At 36.6% G+C, this 16,016-nt stretch overlaps 2 protein-coding genes across 24 annotated transcripts in view; both read left to right on the top strand.

The window, feature by feature from the left end:
* Window positions 1-14,594, top strand: part of LOC108299440 (CLIP-associating protein 1-like) — a 33,840-nt gene extending 19,246 nt beyond the window's left edge. The window contains exons 2-4 of the mRNA XM_017521756.2: window positions 5,253-5,331; window positions 12,106-12,209; window positions 13,688-14,594. Of these exons, the coding sequence (XP_017377245.1) occupies window positions 5,253-5,331; window positions 12,106-12,209; window positions 13,688-13,774 (270 nt within the window). The 3' untranslated portion in view covers window positions 13,775-14,594. The remainder of the gene's footprint in view (window positions 1-5,252; window positions 5,332-12,105; window positions 12,210-13,687) is intronic.
* A 134-nt stretch (window positions 14,595-14,728) lies between these two features.
* The window catches only part of CLASP2 (cytoplasmic linker associated protein 2), a 203,727-nt gene continuing 202,439 nt past the window's right edge, over window positions 14,729-16,016 (top strand). For all 23 annotated transcript variants that reach the window (XM_037736045.1, XM_017521726.2, XM_017521715.2 and 20 more), the window contains exon 1: window positions 14,729-14,917. In XM_037736045.1, coding sequence (XP_037591973.1) covers window positions 14,744-14,917 — 174 coding nt within the window. In that variant the 5' untranslated portion in view covers window positions 14,729-14,743. The remainder of the gene's footprint in view (window positions 14,918-16,016) is intronic.

Below are 16,016 nucleotides of genomic sequence, written 5' to 3'. Positions count from 1 at the left end.
TAGAGACGGGGTTTCACCATGTTGACCAGGATGGTCTCGATCTCTTGACCTCGTGATCCACCCGCCTCGGCCTCCCACAGTGCTGGGATTACAGGCTTGAGCCACCGCGCCCGGCCGGTTTCAAATCTTTATAATATTAAGTCCTCCAATTCATGAACTTGGTGTATATATATGTATATGTATGTATATATATCTCCATTTAATTAGCTCTTCTTCGATAACTTTTATTAGCATTTTGTATTTTCAGTGTGTAGATAGTGGACTTGTTGGGATTATATCTAAGTATTTTGTGACTGTTGTTAGTTTTGTAAATGATATAGTATTTTTGAAAATTCCCAATTGTTGAGTGCTGGTATGTAGGAACACTTTATTTATTTATTTTGAGATAGTCTCACTCTGTTGCCCAGGCTGGAGTGCAATGGCATGATCTTGGCTCACTGCATCCTCTGCCTCCCAGGTTCAAGCGATTCTCCTGCCCCCACCTCCCAAGTAGCTGAGATTATAGGCACCTGCCACAACGCCCAGCTAATTTTTGTATTATTAGGAGAGATGGGTTTCACCATGTTGGTTAGGCTGGTCTTGAACTCCTGACCTCAGGTGATCCGCCTGCCTTGGCCTCCCAAGGTGCTGGGATTATAGGCATGAGCCATTGCGCCCTGTCTTTTTTTTTGAAATGGAATTTTGCTCTTATCACCCAGGCTAGAGTGGAATGACATGATCTCAGTTTACTGCAACCTCCACCTCCCAGGTTCAAGTGATTCTTCTGCCTCAGCCTTCCAAGCAGCTGGAATTACAGGCAACCACCATCATGCCTGGCTAATTTTTTTATTTTTTATTTTTTAGTGGAGATGGAGTTTCACCATGTTGATCAGGCTGGTCTTGAACTCCTGACCTCAGGTGATCCACCTGCCTTGGCCTCCCAAAGTGCTGGGATTACAGATGTGAGCCATCCCGCTTGGCCCACAATTGATTTTTTTACAGTGACCTTTTATCTTATGACTTCACTAAACTCAGTAGAGCTAGTATTTGTTTTAGTGCATCTGTTTTTACAGTGATTAAATATGTATATTGTTAAGGTTTTTTGTTTGAGACAGTGTCTTGCTCTGTTGCCAGGCTGGAGTGCAGTGGCACAATCTCAGCTCACTGCAACCTCTGCCTCTCAAATTCAAGCAATTCTCGTGCCTCAGCCTCCTGAGTAGCTGGGATGACAGGCATGTGCCACCATGCCTGGCTAATTTTTCTATTTGTAGTAGAGATGGGGTCTTGCCATGTTGGCCAGACTGGTCTCAAACTTCTGACCTCAAGTGATCTTCCTGCCTGAGACTCCCAGATTGCTGGGATTATAGGCATGAGCCACTGTACCCAGCTTATTTTTAAGGTTTTAAATATTTATTTTAATTTCAACTATTTCCTGTTATTTCTTAGTGTAGATCTAAGTTTTTGTCTGCTGTCATGTATTTTTTTTCCCAGAAGACTTTCCCTTAACATTTCTTGTGATACATATCTCTTATAATGAATTATATAAGATTTTGTTTGTTTGAAAAACTTTTTATTTCTCCTTTAGTTTTAAAAGATATTTTAACTAGGTAAAGAATTCTGAAGTGACGGGATTTTTTTTTTTTTTGTAGTATGATAATCTGTGGTTTTGCATTCCACAGTTTCACTTGCCTGTGGTCAGTTGTAGTCCCAAGACAGATAAGTACCATATGATATTTTAAGATAGACAAGACCAAAAAAAAAAAGATAGACAAGACCACACTTACATAACTTTTGTTACAGTATATTGTTATGGTTATTATATTTTATTGTTGGTAATCTTTTACTGTACCTAATTTATAAATTAAACTTTATCATAGGTATGTCTTTGTAGGAAAAATTATATATAGGGCTCAGTACTGTCTGTGGTTTCAGGTATCCCCTGGGGTCTTGGGATGTATTACATAAATGAATAAGGGGGGACTACTGTACTATAACAGTGTCATTCCATTGTCTCCTCACTCATACTTTTTGGCTGGAGGTCTCCTATTCTTGTGTATTTAATGTCTTTTTTTTTTTTTTTTTTTTTTTTTTTGACTTTAAGATTTTTCTTTTTTTTGGTTTTAACAGTTTGAATAGGATGTGTCTTGGTGTTTTTTGGAATTTTCTGTTTGGGGGTTCTTTGAGACTTTTAGACGTATAGTTTGATGCCTTTCATTATTTTCACCATATTCTTGGCCATTTTCTCTCCAAATATTTCTTCTACTTTATTCTCTCTTCAAAATTCCAATGACACATATGTTAGACAACTTGATAATATTTCACTGCTCTTGAGTGCTTTGTCTCTCCCCTTCTCTTTTTGTTCCTCTGTGTATTTCAATTTGAGTAATTTGTATTGATGTATTTTCAGGTTCCCTGATTCTTTCCTTCTCTGTGTCAAATCTTTTGATGAACCCATCAAAAGCATCTTAATCACTTGTACCTTGTTTTTAATGCGTTAAAAAAAATTATTATTTGCATTTGACTCTGCCTTAAAGTTTTTGTCTCTCTCCTGGAATTCCTTTTATTCATGCTTGTTGTTTGCTGTTCTAACTAGGACATTTAATACATTAATCATAGTTATTTAAATGCTCTGATAATTCCAGCTTTTGGATTATCTATGTATTTTGTTTTTGTCCATGCTTTATTCTTGATAGTAGTATTTTTCCACTCTTGCTTTTTTTGTGTGTCTCATAATTCATAGTTGAAAATTGGACGGTATTTAAGATGTTTAAGACTAAGTTAAATAGTACCTGGAAATGACATGCCTTTTTTTCTGCTAAGCTTATATATAGCATGGAGCTATGCAGTCAGTCTAGTCAGGAGTTGAGTTCGGACTTGATGTTATGATTGCTATAGTTACTTTAGTTCATATTTGCTTCAGATTTTTTTGTTATCTGGTTAATTTTATGAAGGGTTTTCCTTAAGTTTCTACTCAACTCTGCACTTTAGATCTTCCGTATTTTCTTGGACTTCATAGAGGATTCTTCTTTATGTTCATGCCCCTTCCCCACTGGTATACTGCTATTGCTTATTTCATGCTTGCTGGTCTGGTTAGGGGAAAGAGGGTCATTCTTTGTTTTTCTGGTCCAGCTTCAGTTTTAGGAAGCTTTTTGTCCTTGAGTCTTGGGGTGAGGATTTTTTTGTGTGTTTTAATTTTCTTTATTTTTTAATTTTTTTGAGACCGAATTTCACTCTTGTTACCCAGTCTGGAGTGCAATGGCATGATCTCAGCTCACTGCAACCTCCGCCTCCTGGGTTAAAGCAATTCTCCTACCTCAGCCTCCCGAGTAGCTGGGACTACAGGCTTCGCCACCATGCCCAGCTAATTTTGTATTTTTAGTAGAGACGGGGTTTCACCGTGTTGACCAGGATGGCCTCGATCTCTTGACCGCGTGATCCACCCGCCTTGGCCTCCCAAAGTGCTGGGATTATAGATGTGAGCCACTGTGCCTGGCCCTTATTTTTCATTTTTTGAGACAGATTCTCGCTCAGTTGCCGGGCGCCAGGCTGGAGTGCAGTGGCGAGATCTCGGCTCACTGCATCCTCCACCTCCCAGGTTCAAGCAATTCTCCTGCCTCAGCCTCCTGAGCAGCTGGGACTACAGGCGCTCGCCACCACGCTAAGCTAATTTTTGTATTTTTAGTAGATACTGGGTTTTACCATGTTGGCCAGGATGGTCTCGATTTCTGGACCTTGTGATCCGCCCGCCTCAGCCCCCCAGAGTGCTGGGATTACAGGCGTGAGCCACCTTGTCCCGCCGGGGTGAGGCTTTATGAAGACCATGGCTTTCCCCAACTAGAGACCTTATTATATGGGCCCCAGGATGTTTTTCTGCCCCTTCCTCTGGGTTAGAAAGCTTTTTATCTTCTTCCTCTTTATAACAGCATTGAGTTTTACCTATGCCTTAGTAGTAACAGTGTTTGATATTCTTCACTGAGGCGCTTCACACTTTTATTTCTTAGCTTCAAACTTTTGTTTCTTACAGGACAAGGGTACTAGGAGCCTTTGTGCTTTTCCTGCACAGGCAGCTGTTTCCTTCCTCCAGGCTTGTACCACCAAGAGATACTTTATCCACTATCTTGCTCAGCCCTCAGTCTTAGAGTGTCTGGTGGAGATTTGTGGAGAAAGAGCTTGTTAAGTGGGTATGCGTTCTCCTTGTGTCTGTGGCTAGTAGGGATTGCATTTTCATGCTAGCCCACACTCAGTCGTAAAGAGTTTTGTTAAGTATAACTGAGTACTTCTTACCCACTTATATCATGGGTTCATTTTCCTCCTGTCTTCTGTCACATGTGACCTACTGCTGTGTCGCATGATTTTGTTTAGATTTCAGGTTAGTTGGTTATTCTTCAGCCTTAGCTTTCTGATGGATTCAAGAAGAGTTATGATTTTGAAGACCCAGTGGGCTTTTTCTTGTTAGAGAGGGATGTTCTTTACAGTTTCTACGTCACAGACGGAAGATGAAATAAGAGCCCCTTTAATTACAGAAGAGCCTCTGTAATTAAAGAGGCTCTTAATTTTTAACTGTTTCATTTAGGAAACATTTCAAAGTTACAAATACGGTTATGCATATCACATAACAACATTGTAGTCAGTGATGGACTGTATGTAGAATGGTGGTCCCATAAGATTATAATAGAGCTGAAAAATTCCTTTTGCCTGGTGACATCATAGCTGTTGCAGTGTTGTAGTGCTTGCATTAAGTTTTTTATGTTTAAATACACATACATTTACCTTTTGTGTTAACAGTTGCCTACAGTATTTTGCACAGTAACATACTGTATAGGTAGTAGCCTAGGAGCAAGAGGATATACTGTATGGCTTAGGTTTGTAGTAGGCTGTCCTATCTAGGTTTGTGTAAGTACACTCCAATGTTTGCACAATAACAAAATTACCTAATGATAGATTTATTAGAATGTATCCTTATCATTAAGTGAGGCATGACTGCAGTCAATAAACTCCTGTGTAACCTCTGTCTAATTTACCATTTAGCATTGTGCTAAATATGCTTTATCGCTGTCTTCCTATGTACACATTATTATTGTTGTGTATATTGTTGAACCATTTGAGATTAGGATGCTCCAACCTCATGACTATTTACCCTTGACAACTTAAATCTCATTTTTAAAAAATATGGCAATATATTTATGAATATCTTTTGTATGTTAAAAATTATATACTGATATTAAAATATGCATCAGTAATTTATATTCATTAAAATCCCTTTTTATCTGTAGGTGTCATTAATGGGATTGGAAATTTTAAGTGCCTTTGTGGACAAATTATCAACACGATTTAGATCCTATGTAGCAATGGGTAAGTTAACCTTATTTATTTACAATTCTAAATAAGATTTAACATGATGACCTTTTTCCTTAGTTTTTGTTTAACAGAAATTGTTCTCTGTAAATTTAAAAATATAATTTCAGTAATCCCAGCACTTTGGGAGGCTGAGGCAGGTGAATCACCACAGGTCCGAGTACGAGACTAGCCTGGCCAACGTGGCACAACTTCATCTCTACTAAAAATAGAAAAATTAGCTGGGCATGGTGGCATGTACCTGTAAGCCCAGCTACTCAGGAGGCTGAGGCAGAAGAATTGTTCGAACCCAGGAGGCGGAGTTTGCAGTGAGCTGAGATCAGTCTGGGTGACAGAGCAAGAATCTGTCTCAAAAAAAAAAAAGAAATTTTATATAACCCAGAGATCAGCTACTTAGCATTTCAGTTTACCCAGAGAAAAGAAAAGATTTTAAGCCTACTTAAATCACCCTTGAGGCAAAAAAAAAAAAAAAAATTTAACTGGATCTTTTACTGTTTTGTGAAATGCTAAGATCTGCAATATAACTTACAGTGCCATGTTTCAGACTCTCTGTGGGGAAGGGTCAGTTTCTTCATTGCCAGCATGTTGCAGACCAATATTTTATAAAATACAATAAAATAGATTACAGGAAAAAAAAAAAGGCCCCCCCCCCCTTTTTTTTTTAATCATTAGATGCAACAAACAAAATGTCTTTGGTTAAATTGCCTCAAAAACATTTCGTAAGTACTCTAAATTTCCCTGTCATAGACAGTCAATAGATCCTAGGCTGCTGATCATGCTGTGAATAGCACTTACTTACAGTTTGTTTGTAGTATAGTGCATATGGTAGGATAATGCTCAGCTTTGTATAGTTATTAGGATTACAAAGTTGGCTCTGACTTATTTTCTAAACCTAAATGACCTTCATGTATCATTAGAGTATATTATAAATGGGTTTGATCCTATGATACAGCAGCATTATATAGCATATAGAAGGGTAGCCTCAGATATTAGTGATTTTTCTTTGCTTTCTTCTTTCATATTTTAAAATAGATACAGGGTGTTGCTATGTTGCCCAGGCTTGTCTTGAATTCCTGGGCTCAAGCAGTCTTGCCACCTCGGCCTCCCAAAGCATTGGCATTACAGGGATAAACCACCATGCCTGGCCAGTGATTTTCTTTTGTGGATTAAGTTAATGCCTCCTAATATTAGTATATCATCACACTTTCTTATATCTGTGGTTAAGTTTTTTCTTCATGTTTGGTATGCTACTTACCATTCTGTCAGTTTTTTCTTTTATTTCCTAGTTATCTTTTCAACAGAAGCATCTGGTGGGGTTTCCTATCTTTATTATTTAGTTTTAATCAACACCTGATTCCACTTGATCTTTTGTGTTAATATTTTCAGAAAAGTTTTTTTTTTTTACTGTTAGTAGGCCAGGGGACTCACTGGCTTACACTTGTAATCCCAACGCCAGGAGGCTGAGGTAGGAGGATTGCTTGAGGCCAGGAGTTTGAGACCAGCCTGGGCAATATAGTGAGACCATGTTTCTACAAGAAAAAAAAAATTAGCAGGCATAGGGGTGTATGGCTGTAGTCTTAGCTACTCTGGAGGCTGAGATGGGAGGTTGGGCTCAGGAGTTCAAGGTTACAATAACCTAAGATTGCACCACCATGCTTCAGCATGGGCAACAGGGTACACCTGTGTCTCTTATAAAAGAAATTTTATAGTAGATATTGAAAATTGCTCTGTAAGCATTTTACTTGCTTATGTTTTCTCTCTCTCTCTGTCTGTCTCTCACTGTCTCTGTCTCTTTCTTTTCTTTCCTTTTTTTTTTTCTTTTTTGAGACAGGATCTTGCTCTGTCACCCAGGCTGGAGTACAGTGGTATAATTATTGCCCACTACAGCCTTAGCCTCCTCAACAGTCAAGCGATCCTCCCACCTCAACCTCCTGAGTAACTGGGACCACAGGCGTGAGCCACCGTGCCCAGCCTGTATTTTCTTAAAATATTTTGAATCAGTGTTTAAAATTGAGAAGTTTTACATGAAAATTTGTATTTCTGGCTTGTCTCAAGAAATTGGCCAATGTAGTAACCCTGATAAGAATTTGCTTTGTAGTTTCTCTTGTGTCTAGGTGATGATCTTTCTAATTCATAAAACCTGTCGCCCCCTAAATCCTCTTGTCTCTTCGTCACTGAGAAAGTTGGGTATAATATGGCAAGGTTGGAATACTGCACTTCTTAAACTGGCTTAATTTTAGCATTTCCTGTGTCTCCCTGGCCATAGACATTTGTGTCTGTGACTCTTGCCCTGTAGTAGCTCCCTGTTATTAATTGCTACAGAGAACATTTAGACTTAAGAGTAATTCTAGGTATTATGTATCTTATTTATTTTTCAGACACCAGGAGGACCACATGGGGTTGTATGTACTGACTGCTCATATTGAGGCATTGAGAATATTGGGATCAGAATTCTAGTTTGACTCCTAACACTGTCTTGCTTTCAGAACTTACTTCTCTTATGCTGTCTTTTACCATATGTGTTCCTTCTCCATCTCAGTAGACTTTTTCTTTGTAATCTTTAGCAAGTACTTTGTCTCCACTCCAAGCTAATCAGAAACTTGCTCAGTCTTTCTAGGTCTAGCTTAAGTTGTTTATGCCTCTGCTGTGCCCTTATTTCTTTTTGAAATCTCTTCCTCATGGTCCTTTCTTTCCCTTCTAAAAATGTACTTCAAATTTGAGAATCTGAGGGATTTTCAGGTTAACCTCACCCTACACTGAATTTTTCTTTACTCTGTGATTCTTATACAATTAAGTACTTAATACATTACATCGATTTGCTTTTGTTAGCGTTTTTCACTTGTGTTTGTGCAAGTAGATGACATGTGTTCATACACTCTAATACGTGTAGTTTTTTCTTTTAATCTCCTATTCTTTCCAGTTATCCCTATGCATTTACTGTCAGTATTGTTTTCACTTTGAATCATAAGTGCTCATCATTGTCCTTAATGAAACTTGAACTTGTTATTTCTTTAGAGTCAGTGTGGTATAATAGGAAAATTTTATTACAGCTTTGCTATCATTAGTTGAATGCCTACTTTTTACCCATTTTTACCTGTTTACTTTTTACTCTTTTACTACTTCACATACATGGAAGATTATTCTCACGATTATTCTCACACCATTTCTAATTTGTAGAACAACTCTGCAAGATAGGCAGCATATCTGTATGCTCTTAGAGAGGTAAGGAACTGGACTAAGAATCCCAGGGTTAGCGTTTTGGTTTTATCTCTATTACAGAACTTAGCCAAATCACTTTAGGAATCTTTCTGTAAAAAGGAGTTGAATTGAATATGTTCTGAAGGTTTTTTGATACTCTAACTCTAGATAAATATAACTTGATTTGAAAAATAATGTTTAGTTTTGGTGCACTTGGGTTATTAGCTATCATTATAGGTATTTTTAATGTTCTTTTATGTTAAAAGTGAAAAGTGTTTTAGGAAAATTGAGATTCATTTTCGGTTATAGATACAGTTCCAAAAAGATTATAAGCTCTATTAATGTAATTCTTAAATATATAATCTATATATATGCATAGTACTAATAATAGAAAATATTTTAGTTTCCTTTCGTGACCCACATATATTGTGGAAAAATATAATTTTCAAACAAAAAATATACAATGTATATTTAATGTTGATCACCAGCCCTGGTTCTATAACTGAGTCATAAAGGATCTCATATCTTACAAATTTTATAAACTGTTCTAAAATTTTAAACAATTTTAACCCAAAATGTTATTGTAGAAGGAATACAAGAATAGTTAGGCGACCCGGTAAATGGTTTGCATCTTGTACAATGCTAAAAGAAAAAAAAAATATTAAGAGTTATGATTCAACCTTCTTCCATGTCTCATTGTCCAAATTCCAGTCTGTCATAGATTGATTCATTTGTTTAACACATTCATATGGAGAGCCTATTGAGTGAAAAATTCTGTTCTGGATACCCAATAAATATTTGTTGAATGTTCATCATATTGAATGATAATTCAGTTATCATGGGCTTGGCACAGGTGCTTTTTCCTTATTTTACTTCATCCTGTCACTAGTCATGTGAGATATAGTTCTGTCATCCTCCCGTATTTTACAGACAAGGAAACTTTGAAGTTCAGGAAATTTTCTGTTTTATAATTAATAACTGGTAGAGTTAGGAATACAATTTTGTTCTATTTGACTCCAAGGTAGTATGTGTTGAAAAGCAATTCCAGTGGAAAAACAGTGTGAATTTTTTGTTTAAATTAATAGCTGCAATACTAACTTTATGTAATGTGAGGTTTTTTGTTTTTATGTTTCGTAAAATGGTTTTTAACATTGAAGTGAATCTCTGTTGGAGCCAACATTTGAATTTTCTTGTTGGAGTTAAATTTCACCTCTCAGGAATGAAGCGACTTATTTTTCCATTATTGTTACATGGTTGTTAACATATACACATACACCCAAACACCTCAAATTATAAGTAAATGAAGATGGTTATGACTGTGACTTCACATTATATAGATATTTATTTATTTGCTATTGTTTTTTGAGACAGGGTCTTACTTTGTTGCCCAGGCTGGAGTGCAGTGGCATGATCTTAGCTCACTGCAACCTCTGCCTGCTGGGCTCAAGCCATCCTCCCACCTCAGTCTCCCGAGTAGCTGGGCTACAGACACATACCACCATGCTTGGCTAATTTGTATATTTTTAGTAGAGATGGGATTTTGTCATGTTGGCCAGGCTGGTCTGGAACTTCTGGCCTCAAGTGATCTACTTGCCTCCCCAAATGCACAGATTACAGGTGTGAGCCGCTGCACCCAGCCAGTATAGATTATTTAAAACCTGGTTTCACTACTTGTTGTTTGTGTGACCTTGGATAAGTTATTTAATCCTGCTATGCCTTCTCTACCAAATAGGCCTACTCTCTTTCATAGGACTGTTGTGAGGATTAAATGAGATAATTAATTCGGTGGTTAGTGCATAGTAATATCTAACATTTGTTAAGTGTTTACTATTGTCTTCTGCCTTTCAGAAGCTATCAGAACCAGAATCCCATAATGGCCAACCTTATAGATGTTGATAAATTCCTCTAGTGTTAACAATACATCCAAACAGGATGAGAAGAATCTATATTGTTCCATTGATGAACATTGCCTCATAATTAGACCTATGATTTTTATGGTGAGGATATTTCCTTGATTAAGCTTAAGATTTTTGGATGATATCTTTCCATTTGGTATGTTGCCTTCTCACTCGAGTCATTTTTTTCCCCAGGAAGAATGTAATTTCTTTTTCTTTGACTCTTGTTGTTCATTACTACATCAGTTTGGGTTATTGCATTATAGATAATATGTTGGCCTCAGATTATATACACAATTATATGTGTCTATAAATAAACTAGAGAAATATTTCTTTCTTGATCTCATTTCTTTCTCCTTCCCTTGTTTAAACTAGACTTAGTCCTCCATTGACTCAGAGAAAGGAAAGCTATGTAGTAGTCCCCCATTATCTTCAGGGGCTGTGTTCCAAGACCCCCAGTGGATTCCTGAAGCCTCCGATAGTCCAAACCAGTCCATGACCTCTTAGGATCTGGGCTGCACAGCAGGAGGTGAGTGGCCAGCAATGAGGATTACCACTTGAGCTCCACCTCCTGTCAGATCAGCCGCAGCATTTAGTTCTCATAGGAGCATGAATCCTATTGTGAACTGTGCATGTGAGGGTTCTAGGTTGTGCACTCCTTATGATGCCTGATCTCAAAACCATCCTGCCCCGCCCCCCGCCACTGTGGAAAAATTGTCTTCCACAAAACCAGTACCTGGTGCCAAAAAGGTTGGGGACTGCTACTATACATGCTATGTGTTTTTGATCTGATAACTGAAACAGCTACTAAGTGACGAATAGGCAGGTAATGTAAACAGTGCAGATATGTAGAACAAAAGAAGGATTCACATTCCATACCAAATGGAACGGGACAGCCCAGGATTTCATCATGCTACTCAGAACGGCGCACAATTTAAAACTTATGAGTTGTTTATTTCTAGAATTCTCCATTTAATATTTTCAGATCACAGTTGACCATGGGTAACTGAAACCACAGAAAGTAAAGCTGTGGATAAAAAGGGACTACTGTATAGCTGTAATATCAGAAGAGAAACAAGGGAAGTTCTCTTGCTTTTGAACATGCAGCATGATGATAGTGATAGTGATAGTAGGTGACATATTATAGAAAGTGCTTACTCTGCCTTTTACTCTTTGTTTGTATTGTTTTTAAATTTTCAATACTCCTCTGAAAAAGGACTGCTAACCACCTTTATGGCTGAGGAAATAGACAAAAGGTGGTTAAATAATGTGTCCAGGGTCACATACCTGATGAGACCACACTAAATGGTAGTGGTAATTTAAGGGATTACGGGAAGATGATTTTGACTATGTGTTATTTTTGCCCTATGAACCGACTTTAGAACCTGTACCCTCTGAAGTCGACTTCCTCCTTGTCCCCTCATGTATACATTTCTCTAAGAAAAATGATACTTAGTTTTGCCTGTTTTTTGAACATTATTATAAGGAGTATCATGCTGCATGTATTCTTTTGAAACTTCTCAGTTATTTTTTTTTATTGAAAAAGAACTTAAAACAATTTCTTTACTTCACAACTCTTCATTTATGGAAACAATTGCTATTTGTAATTTTGTAAAATACGGTTTTTAATGGAGATGAGTTATAAGTAATTACTCTTTTACTGCCTCCCCTCCCTTAGTTATTGTAGCTTTAATAGACAGAATGGGAGATGCCAAAGACAAGGTTCGAGAGGAAGCGCAGACTCTGATGCTGAAGTTAATGGATCAAGTAGCACCACCTATGGTAAGCCTACATTTTAAAATTTAGATTTTGCTAATAGTAATCATAGCAAGTCATTAAAACCACAGCAACCATGAACACTGAAATTTTAAACAGTGATTTGTTGCTAATGCTTTTAAGAAGCTGACATTTAAGATACAGTGTCAGTGTTTGACTTTCTGTTTTTTTGCTTCTTATTCTTATTTTGTACCCTTTAATGCGTTTTTACAAAGCTAACTAATAGATTTCAGTGATTTGACGGTGTATGGATTATATTATACTTTAGGATTTTCTGGTTTCTCTTTTTTGTAAATTAAAAAATGTTTATTGAGAAAGCTTATTTTGAGAATTACTGAATGCTGTATTGTTCATTTCTGCAACTCCTACAGAGACTAGAAGAAAATTTTTTCACAGGTGGTTACTGTGTTTCCCAAGTATTTTATATTTCAGAACTATTTTTTTTTAATATTGTGGTGGATATTCTTCCACACTTGTTTATTCATTTACATTTTAGGTTGGTTTTGGCTTTCTGTGATTACAAACAGTATCGTAGGGGGCATCCCTATTACATGTATCTTTGAACATAAATGTACGTATTTATATAGAATAACATTCCAGAGGTAGTATTGGTGAGTCAGGTTATTCACATTTAAGTTTTTTGTTTGTTTGTTTTTGTTAGTTTTTTTTTTGTAATTTCTTAAGCCACCTTCTTGAAAGTTTGGTTGGGAGAGAGAAATACATTAGTAGAACTGAATACAGACTCCAGAAAGAATACTGAGTATAGAAAGAGGATAGCTGTGTATGTTGTGTGTATGAATTTAGTAAATGGTAAAAGTGGTGTTTCCAAATGTGGAGAAAGGATTGATTGGTCCAGTTGGCTTTATGTTTGGTAAAATAAAGTTGGATTTCTTGTTACGCCCAAAATACTTGGTTTGAATTATTGGTGTAGGTTTATCTCTGCTTTTTCTAAAAGAAAAGTATGGTAGGTAGCTACAAAATGAATTGCCCAAATACATTTATGTATTTGAATCCAGTATTAAAAGGAAAAAAGTCTGAATTATAAAATGTCCAAAAAAAAAAAGAAAGGCCTGTTCCATGTGAGTCTATATTAGTTACTAGGCAGTGTTGGACCACTTAAATACTTACTGGACTGCTGGACTTGTAATGGTAGCATTGTCATTGAAGGTTTCTGAATCATAGAAGAAATCTGTGTCCTTGGAAATTCTAAGGTTTTCAGTTGTTGGACATGGTTCTTCTGAGAATAATCAAAATCTAAAGTGAAATATATATAAGTAACAAAATTTGATTAAAGTAATGAAAATGGCTAAGAGCAGTTTTGTAATTTGGCTTAGAAAAACTTGTAAGTAGTGGAGAAACGAACAACAGTCTGATGAAAATATTCAGTTACCAGTAAGGTTGGTAGTAAGATTGGGAAGAAGTAAAAGATTGTAACATGAATAATTTAATTTTTTGTTATACATTTTTACTTTTCTTTCAAATAGTACATTTGGGAGCAGTTGGCTTCTGGTTTTAAACACAAGAATTTTCGATCTCGTGAAAATAGCTGTCTTGGTTTTTATTTCTCTTAAAAAAAAAAAACCTCAGTTCACAAGGTCAAGGAAAGCTATGGGTAATGACATATTTAAAATTGTTATTAAAGCATTTAACTTTTTATTTGATACCTTTACTGTTCATTTTTTATGTATGTTACTATCTTTCATGTTCTTAATTTTTCAGTTATATCAGTATTAAGTGTTTCTCTTTTTTTCTTTAATATGTTAGTCGTAGCCACCCAAAACAGATGGCCATGGAACTGATATGCCAATACCTTACTATCTATTTCTGTTCTGGATCGAATTTGGAATTGTTTTTAATTCAATGATATTTCACATATTATAACCATTTCCCATCCCCATCCTCCCCCTAGAGCAGTGTGGGTGGGTACCAGAATCGTAGACCAAGCAAAACTTTCCCAGGTAACTAGACAGTGAGACTGGTAGCTGTGTATAGAGTTCTGGCTGCCATAGTTGCCACAGAACTGTGACTCTGATCTGAAAAAGTGTAAACTAGGACTTTTCTTGCTCTGGATTAGTTTTTTAGGTTTTACGCAATGTCATAGGTTATATGTAGTAGCTTTCAGCTTTTCCTATAGTGTTACTTCCTTTTCTTAACTATATTTTCATTTATTACTCTATAGTCCTTTCTGCCCTCTGGAGCCTATAAGTGTACTCAGTCTGCATAGCTCTTTGCACTGGGTTTTGGCTCTCTTGCCATAAGCTTAAAGATCTTTTAACTTACTGAATGGGAATGCATTTATTTGAGACCCAGAGTCTAAAAAAAATCACAATTTCAAAAGTGAAAACTCGGATTTTCTTAAGTTGTTCATGGATTGCTAGGTTTAAGAGTGCCATTGTTGAACATTTTTATCTATTGGATGATGTATTGTCTTCACTGTCGTGATTATTCAAGTTTGCGTATTACACATTGCTTGTAATTATTTTTTGCTTGTGTCTCATATCCTTCATGTTTTAATGATGTGTGCCCATTCTCCCCACCATATGTCATATTGCTACAGACAAGAAGAGAGCATAAGGATATTTTGTTTACTGTTTATTAAAAACAAATTCTTTTTATTTTTTTCTCAAATTATATTTAGTTTTGGGGCTCAGCCACTAGTCATCAGCAAGTTGGTACCACATTTGTGTATCCTGTTTGGAGATTCCAACAGTCAGGTAAAATTTTATTTACATTCAAGCATTGACTACTTTTTTGGCTACCATTTCTTTGCTAGTCCTTTTATTCTACTTTTAAAGAAGAAGAGAGAGGGTGGAGGGGATGCTGAAATCAAGATTTTACCTCATTTAAAAAAGTCTATCAAAGTTAGTTTTTAAAAACATTATATTCATGAAACTTGCTTGTGTTTGTCAGTAGTAAGAATAGTTTGGCTAGTAGTAAGGATAGATGGGACTTAATGGCTGTTTCTGGAATGTGAGAGACTGAGTAAAAAAGAGCGTAGATTCTCTGCTAGTCTTCCTGTATGTTAATTGTGGAGACAGAGTGTCAGCTTCCTTTGGTTATTGCTGAAATTGGCTGCATACATTTTGCAATTGTAATAACCCTATTTAACAAAGGATTTATATCAGTGGTATATCAGTTGTTAAAAACTTTTTTATCTGAGCCATCTATATCAGCGGTCTCCAAACTTTTTGGCACCCGGGAGTGGTTTTGTGGAAAACAGTTTTTCCATGGGGTGGTGGGGATGGTTTCGGGATGAAACTGTTCCACCTCAGATAATCAGGCATTAGTTAGATTCTCATAAAGAGTATGCGACCTAGATCCCCTGCATGCAGTGTTCACAATAGGGTTTGTGCTCGTATGAGAATCTAATGCTGCCACCAATCTGATAGGAGGTGGAGTTCAGGCAGTAAAACTTGCTTATCTGCCGCTTACCTCCTGTTGTAGTCCTTAAAAAGGCCACGAACCATTATGGGTCCGTGGCCTGGGGCTTGGAGACCCCTATTCTATACTATAGGTATAATACAGGGATGTGTTCTGGATCATGTCCTTCATGATGAATTTGAATCTTGACTGTAACCTTTTTGGCACAGCTTGGGCATTTGGAGTGACCTCGGGTGAGATTTTCCCTTCTTTTAGATCCTAGCTGTTGCTCAAGAGGTTTGTAGAGAATTCTACTGTCTCTTCAGTTGCTGTTTCACAAAGAGCTGTGCAAGGGAACTAGAGCTACCTTTCAAATTCTTGTTTTCAGACCATATTCTTTTTTTTTCCTTTTTTTTTTTTTTTTTTTTTTTTTTTTTTTTTTTTTTTTTTTTT

This window comes from Cebus imitator, unplaced genomic scaffold (genome assembly GCF_001604975.1).
Source record: "Cebus imitator isolate Cc_AM_T3 unplaced genomic scaffold, Cebus_imitator-1.0 Scaffold21, whole genome shotgun sequence".
Lineage (NCBI taxonomy): Eukaryota > Metazoa > Chordata > Mammalia > Primates > Cebidae > Cebus > Cebus imitator.
Note: the sequence above shows the minus strand (reverse complement) of the source record. Positions and strands in the feature narration are given on the sequence as shown.